Raw genomic sequence first — 8,293 nt, 5'->3', positions numbered from 1 at the left:
TGTTGGTATTTGAGCTACAAATATCATGTGAAACACGCAGTTGTTTGAAGAACTCAGTCCATGAGGTATATGCAAAAGATACTGATTGTCCAGGTACTCAGAAGGGCTTGATAGTCTTTCATCATTCTGAAGCCTGTTACTATCCAAGGCACGCTGTGCATTTTTTCTATCTGCCTTCACCCTCCCTTTTGAACTACTAGCTTTGAGACTTATAATTACATAAGATATAATAACATACATAGCTAATGAGAGTGGGTATCTAGATTTGTTCATCTGCTCCCTGTTCTGGTCCTTGTGCTGCTATATATTAGGCTTTTTGTAGGAGGCAAGCATACCAGAGAGACTGTCAACGCTAGGCTAAATTCTGAAAGATTTCTAGAAAAGTGTTCCACAGATAGGTTGATTCTAGATGCAGAGGGCTTATTTTCTGTAGGCTAGCTTTTCTGGGCAGTTGGACATAAGACTGTCTGCCATTCACCCATTTCTCCACACAACTCCCTGTTCGTGACAACTGGGCAAACACCATCCGCACACCACTGCCCGGAGACAGGAGACGTGATCCTTAAGGCTTCTTTCTGGGAAGCAGATCAGGTCAGATCTTGGGTCGCATAGGATATATCTGTACCTTATCTGTGAAGCATTCAGGGAATCTTCCCTAACTTAAGACCCAGAATTCCTGCTAGTACCTTTCCTTCCGGGAGGCAAATTTTCTGCATATTATTTTTTTTCACAAACAAACAAACCCTTTATTTGCAGTCCTGCATACTTTTCCTATTCCTTTCTCCCCAGTTCAGAAGCTCAGACACCGAAAGAGGCATCAAGTAAAAAACCCATTCTCTGTGCTGACTTGGGAAGAGAATTTTGTCCGCTTGGCCGCGTTGCAGATGCGTCAATCCCTCCCCCACCCCTCCTCTTCATCTCTAATGGGTTGGAGAGGCAGAGGGAGGCATAGGAGCTGATCTATTATGTTGCTGTTATCTGATTGGCTGGAAGGTCCGGGGCTGGGCTATAAAAAGAGACCAGAACAGGCTTTGGAGGGAGAAGCTCAGGAGGATTCTGACAGCATCTTTGTGGAGAAGACAGAAGAGCTTTCAAAATAGAAACCACAGCTCCTCCTGCTGCCTTTCTTTCCCACCTGCGACTCCCACACCGATAGCAAGATGTGTAAGGGACTTGCAGGTCTGCCGGCTTCCTGCCTAAGGAGGTAAGATTCTTGCCTGTCATTCACTGATCTGGTTAAACTTTGGGATAGGCAGTCTTAAGTCACTTGCATATTGTATTTCTTAACTTAGTTCTTTGGAATTAGAAACAACATGGTGAGGAGGACAGCAACTTCCTGTTTTGTTGGTGTTTTTTTTTTTTTTTTTCCACCAAGATTAGCCAAATAGTGTGAGTTAGGAAGTATACATTCAGACTTGTGTATTGTTTTACATGACCACAAGACATGTTCTGATCAGGTCCTCTCATCAAGCTAGCTTGAAGTAAGAAGTGATATGAGGTTTGGGGCTATGTAAATTGGCCTAGAGGAACTCTGGGATTCATGCTTGATCACTTTCTATTAGTGTACTGAATTTAGAGGTAATGAAGACGCCTCAAAAAGAGGTTGGGTGGCATCATGGGACAAACCGGTGATGCTTTTCTGTGTCGTGCTGCAGTATCAATCATTCTATGTTCTCACAAGCAATTGTGGTACTAAGACGTCGTTTTCAAAGCTAGGTCTCCCCTCTCTGTCTGCCCCACTTGTAGTTTGTAAAGTGTCCTATGTGAGAGGATATTGAAAAGTATTGATCAGAACAAATCAGCTAAAACTTCTGCAGCCAATCTCTGTAAAGACCCAGTTTTATCATGTACTCCCTTGCTAAAAAAAAAGATTTTAAAGGCATATAGCTCTTGATCTGCCTTCAGCTTTTCAAGTAAGATCTAAATAGATGATTTCAAAGGACGCTTGTATATTTGTCAGTTAAAAATAAGATGCAAAGCCAGTATATGTATGTTACATGATTTTTATGTATAATAAAAGGTAAAAGAAATCAATCTGAGAGTATACCAACTCTGTGTATGTGTGTGTTTCCAGACAAATCAAAATCACCTTTTAATTCAGTTTGGAAATAATCCCAGAAATCATAGGCCTTTGTGCTTTCCTGAGAAGTTTATCTTTTAAGTAGTCTGCCATTCATAAGTAGGAATGTGTTGATGGCCACTTTAAGTGAAGTAGGAAGATCTGACAGAAAGGGACTGGGCAATAAGTACTCCTCATCTTCACTGATGATTTCCTAATCAGAGTGAAGTAAGGCACTCCAAGATTCAGTTATTTTCTTCACAATCAGGGAAGAGGCTCCAGGGGGTTTCTGATTGCTCAAGGTCACATGCATGGTGGATGGCAGAGTGATTAGGTTTCCTGTCTCCAGTGGCTTCGGAGGTCACTTTAGTTTTTATCTTTATAGTTGCATTGTGTTGGGTTATAAGCATAATTGTTAGGCAGAATTTCAGCTCTTCATAAAATGACCCTGAGTTTATTCAATAAATGTTGGATCTCAGGCAAAGACAATTTAATCAGACTGAATTACAAATATCATCACATTAGAATTGACATAGCCCTTCAGATTATGCCTTGCTATCGTTGAAGAGAAGTTTGCCTCTCCTGGCCAGTTCCTAGCTAGGGAAGAAGAGAAAGGAAATAAGTTTTGTGAAGGAGTGAAGGTATTCTTTAAAGGACAGTCCAAGAACATAATGGATCCAAATAGTTTGGGAAGGGATGAGTGTCTTAGTAGCTAAACTGTCTTTCTGCCCTCTGTGCCCTTGTCACTTCCCAGTAGGAACAACTGCTGGCCAGCAGGGGGAGTGCAGCAAAAAGATGCCTTATTTTGCAGTCACAGCTTGCTTTTCCATCTCCACAAGTTACTCAAGAGATCAGTCAGATCCTTCTACTGGTTAAAATGGTGACAGTACAGAGGAGGTTTTCTGAGGCAGACTGAAAGGCTAGAATTCAAATTACAGATAAATGAACCAATATTATGGCTCTGGTCTCACAATTTGTAGTAAGTCTTTGGTAGAAGAATTTTGTTTTCCTGAGATGTTCATGTCACTGCAATTTCAGTTCCCTCAATAAACTGCTCTGTCTCCTGAAGTAATAATAATTTTTTTGGTGGTGGTGGTACTGGAATTGAACTCAGTGCCTTGCACATGCTAGACAAGTACTCTTACTGCTTGAGCCATACCTTCAAGAACTTCAAGATCTGCCCAAAGGGTTTCCTTTAGACCAACCTGATGTTAATTTCTCTCTCTTTGTTTTTCTTTTCTGTGCAGTGCAAAGGACATGAAACATCGGCTGGGGTTCCTGCTGCAGAAGTCTGATGCTGGTGAACATAGTTCATCCCACAGCAGGAAGGACAGAGGGGTTGTTAGCCAGAGGTAAGAAAAATATCTCTGATGATGGCCCATTGAATAGGGTTGATGTAGTGGCAGAGACATCTTTTGAGAAGAGAAGGAAATTATGCCCATAGTCAACTCATTTTTTCTCTCCAGGGCCTCCACTTTCATGGATATCACAACTGGATTTGAAATTCCCATCTATTCAGTGAAAAATTGTCTCAATCATTGTTTTTGTCATAATGATGGAAGATAGAATCTTTGTGTATTATTTAGGATTTTATATTCCTTTCCCCATGTCTATTTTATGACATCACCTTTCCTCTTTTTTCTCTGTAATGTCTCCAGGGCGAGCCAAGAGGAAGTCAAGAAATGGGCTGAATCACTGGAAAACCTGATTAGCCATGAATGTAAGTTGGATACCCTTCACCTACTTGGGCTGAGGCTAAATGCACTCTGGATAAGAAAACTTGTCTTATATTTTGCAAGTCAGAAAGGAAATACAGAAAGGCCCGAGCCCCTTCTGGTTTTCAGATTTAGTATAAACTGGCATTACAGCTAGTGAGTTACCATGATTTATGATACATGATGGGAAGTTTATAGAGAACACTTGTGACAGAACATCTTGCAGAACCAATCTCAGCTTCTTTCTCCCAAGTTCACCTTGTCAATATATGGCCGCATAGATATTTCAGGAATGTACGGCTTTCTTGAAAGAGGCTTTAATGTTGAGTGGAAATCACTAGCTATAGCTAGCACCTACTAGATAGTACTAGAATCTACTGGTTGTTAAACATATACTAGGATTATTTGGCCCCAAGAGACTCTCTAAAGGGAGAGGAAAAGCAGGATTTCTTGACCCCCATACCTTATCCCCCCTAAGTGGCTCAGTTTTATTTGGAATTTGAAATATTAATATCCAATGTGCTAGCCATAATGATGATAACTGTCATGTTTTTTCTCTTGTGTAACAGGTGGGCTGGCAGCTTTCAAAGCTTTCTTGAAGTCTGAATTCAGCGAGGAAAACATTGACTTCTGGGTCAGCTGTGAAGAGTACAAAAAAATCAGGTCACCCTCTAAGCTAAGTCCCAAGGCCAAGAAGATTTATAACGAGTTCATCTCAGTTCAAGCAACCAAGGAGGTACGTTTTTATAGAAGAGAAGTCTTCGGATCTGAATTCAAGTTCTTAGAGATGACAGTCTAGGGATCTTAGGATTGTGGGAGATGAAATATTAGAGTAGGCAGTTATAGTTTTGACAATCACAAAGTCTATTAAGATAATAAAGGCACTTTCATCCATGTGATTTTAATAAACTTTCCTGATAAATGTCCCTGATTTGAAGGAAAGAAAAGAGGATACTGTTCTCACATTGAAGTATAAAGAGCTATTATTATTATTATTATTATTTTACATATGACAGGGTAGATCTAATTGTCTTGTTCCTCATTCTTGGGACATGGAGTACTCATAGTCCTCTATTATCCTGTACAAAGCACCTCATTCCCTGTCCTCAACAGGGTTGTAGGAGTAATGGGGTCTTGATCTTTGTTCCTCAGGTGAACCTGGACTCTTGCACCCGGGAGGAGACAAGCCGGAACATGATCCATCCTACCAGAACCTGCTTTGATGAAGCTCAGAGGAAGATTTTCAACCTTATGGAAAAGGATTCTTATCGCCGGTTCCTCAAGTCCCGATTCTATCTTGATTTGGTCAATCCTTCCAGCTGTAGGGCAGAGAGGAAGAAAGGAGCCAAGAGATTGGCAGACTGCACTCACCTGTTCCCCCAGTATGCCTAATTCTCATTGGAGGCAGAGAGCTGACATACTAAGACTCTATGCTTTGGAAATTCTGAGGCCAAATATTGATCTCTATAAAGCACCAATGCTTTATCCACATTGTAGCCTAAGTGTTCATGCTGTCTGCCATGTGTGAGTCACTTCCATGTACAAATCAATTCAGTCACGGTGGTCTGGTGTTCACTGGGGTGGGATCCTCTTCTAGTCCAGTTTGCCCTAGTTTCCTTTAGGATGACATGCGAGCGAGTATTCAAATAATGACCTTGTAGGCCTGGATTCTCGAAGACTGTTGGCAGCTCTCCACTCCCAACAGTCTGACTTCATGTTGGTTAATGGATACACCCCATGTAACATCTATGTGCATGTGTATTCGGTTAGCCAGTACTTCCTACAGAGTCTCAGTGTTTAGGGGAGGTGGCTATGTATGTGTGTGGATGTATATATGTTAAATGTATATACTATATACATATACATTCCTTATATATTCTATCTATGCTTTCAAACTGTGTGTGATACACACACTCAATCTGCAAGAATAGTTGGGAGACCATAGGTGCTCAAATTAGAGAGTATATATGCAATTCCATGCAAATGAGGGTGGCTCTTCAATATTGCATTCAAACAAGGCAAATTGAACTGACTACCATTCAAACTGAGAGAGAGAGGTGGATGCTAACTTCTGGGAAGTTGGTTCTTTAAAAATCACTGAGTCTTGGGGAATCATTGGGGAAGAATCTAAGGGACTTCATGCTTCATTTAATGGCTGGTGGTCTTCACACTGAGTACTATTGTAAGGAGCACATACCATAAAGAATCATACAGCCGCTGACACAAAACTGTCTTGCATTGGTTATCACTGTTAAGTCCCTCTGCTGCTGCCTTTTCTTCTTCGCCTGGGCACTCAAAACCTGTGTGTCTCAAAAGCTGGATTGGTCTGGAGTTGGGAGGGGGGAGGCTTGAGCTAAGAAATGTAGTCCTGGCACTGCCGGCTAGCCCTGTCATCTGTAACTGGCTAAGCAAGAGCACAGAACTATGTTACTATCCTCTGTCCTCTTTTTCTTTCTTGATTAAGGTGCTCTTCTCATATTTCCCTGAGAACCTTAGCCAACAGATGAGATCATTGTGGTTGCTTATTTTGTTGTTGTTGTTTTTCCCCTCATAAGGGTTCTAGGCTCTATGCCTACATTACAGAGCAGGGGAAAGGTGATACTTTATAAGGGGAAATCAAGTTTTCACGAACTGAGAAGCTCTCCTAAGTTTTCTCTCTGAAGGTAAAATCTCATTCATTCCATAGCAAACATCAGGGCTAGCAGAGACTGAGAGCATTTCTTTCTAGGCTCAGAGATTAAAGGAGGAAGAAAGAAATAGAGAGAGGAAAGAGAAAGGAAGAAAGAAAAAAAGAAAGAGAAAGAAAGAAAGGAGAGGGAAGAGAGAAAGAAAGTTGTTAGAACTATTGTTTGGAACTTTTCAAGGCAAATGAAATACTTGAAAAATTCTCATTTATGTTATTTATGCTGTTGTTTTGTACAATGTTTTTTAAAAAAATTATTGTATTGTTTTATAAATGGAGATACAGAATATCACCTGAATTATGAATGAATGCCCAGGAAGTAATTTCCTTCTCATTCTTCTAAAACAACTGCCTTTGAAGTGCCCATACTCATGCATACATACACACACTGTATCCAATGTTCAAGTACAAGTTACATGTAGAAGCACCTTTGTGGCTTTTAGCCAATGTGTGGAGCTGCAAAATGAAGATGCTAGAGTGTGTGTATACAAGTCTCATGGCGTCAAAGTTGTAAAGGTTCTAACTTACCCTTTCTGTCTGGCAAACTTACTTTCCATGTCCCTAGAGTTCCTCATCAAGTTCCCTCTTTTGTTATCCAACACATCCCTGTCTCCAGTTGACTCTAGAATCCAAACAGACGACTTTCTGGTCTTTCCCTACTATGATAGTCAGAACTTTCAGATTGTACCTGTACTCATCAACTCCTGTCTCACAAATAGATCTGGAAGGTCACTCTGAATGAGAAGTAAATTATTTTATGTAATACATGTTGAGTGTGTTTTTCAATTATATGTTCCTGTGATCTCAACACCACTTGTTTTCTCATGGTCCATGGACAGAACATTCCTTCCATCTGCATGCCTCTTTCTCCTGTGCTTCATAGGCCTCCTGGCTGCTGCTTCCAGTGAAGCACATGCATCTTAATATTAAGGGTGAATAAATGCCTCATGCAAACTGCTGTGCTTGGAAACCTGTTAATGATCCACAGATACACATTGTGAGAGGCAGCAGGGTACAGGATAACTTCTGAAGATGATTCACACTGAATCTTTTATCTCTGCCATGCCAACTATCTCTGGGAAGCAGGAACAGAGTATTGTTTACTCTGTCTCCTGAAGCTCTGCTGCTTCCACTCACAGAATCAAGGCCATCTTGGCCTTAAAGACTGTGCTACACACATTCAATGGGCAGCTTGCATTTCCTCAATAGAGATTTTTTTTTTTTTAAAGAGCTCTTCTATTTCCTAGCTGATTGAAGAAAAATGGAGCAGGGAGTAACTGAGAGGCAGAAGGGAGCTAGAATATCTGGGAAATAGAACCATGCCCAAACTGCTAAAAGCTCTTCCTTTCTTTTTGCTAATTCTTTTCCTTGAAAAAGAGATTGCGGAATGCTCATGTATGAAGTCACAGATATGTCATGCTATGAACTCCCCCACTTCCTTGATCTTTCCTTTTTGTTCCATAAGAATCATGTTTGCAGGGTGATAGGGATAGGATCATAAACATTTTTTAATGAATGGTCTTTTGAAGATCTCATGGGAGCTATGGATCACATCCTTTAAAAAGTACAGAAAGCAATGCAAATTTCTCATCAATGTTTTGCAATAGCTTTCACAAACTCCCTTCAGCACACACAAAACAATCATTCCTCTCTTATACTTATCAAACCACACTTAATTCTCAAAACAACCCTGAGATACAGATGTCAATTTTGAGCATTTCCTCCACTGAACATCTATAGGTGAGGAAGCTCACAGACAGAATATTAACCTGGCAACTAGTAAGTGCCCACGAGGGGAAGGATAGAGCTCAGATTTGAACTGAAGAAGCCTGGGCC

At 40.7% G+C, this 8,293-nt stretch overlaps 1 protein-coding gene across 2 annotated transcripts; it reads left to right on the top strand.

Moving 5' to 3' along the window:
• Positions 1–1,027: 1,027 nt before the first annotated feature.
• On the top strand, positions 1,028–7,224 carry Rgs4 (regulator of G protein signaling 4). Of its 2 annotated transcripts, XM_048357640.1 has the most exons (5): positions 1,030–1,204; positions 3,307–3,411; positions 3,718–3,779; positions 4,344–4,510; positions 4,927–7,224. In XM_048357640.1, the coding sequence occupies exons 1-5, from the start codon at positions 1,161–1,163 to the stop codon at positions 5,164–5,166; spliced, it is 618 nt and encodes a 205-aa protein (XP_048213597.1). In that variant the 5' UTR covers positions 1,030–1,160; the 3' UTR covers positions 5,167–7,224. The 2 variants fall into 2 exon arrangements, with proteins under 2 accessions (XP_048213599.1, XP_048213597.1); XM_048357642.1 differs by lacking the exon at positions 4,344–4,510 and having other exon boundaries at positions 1,028–1,204; positions 4,927–4,997.
• Positions 7,225–8,293: the final 1,069 nt, after the last annotated feature.

The sequence above is a fragment of the Perognathus longimembris genome, chromosome 11 (genome assembly GCF_023159225.1).
Source record: "Perognathus longimembris pacificus isolate PPM17 chromosome 11, ASM2315922v1, whole genome shotgun sequence".
Taxonomy (NCBI): Eukaryota; Metazoa; Chordata; class Mammalia; order Rodentia; family Heteromyidae; genus Perognathus; species Perognathus longimembris.
The sequence above is the reverse complement of the archived record's forward strand: the minus strand, read 5'-3'. Positions and strand labels throughout refer to the sequence as shown.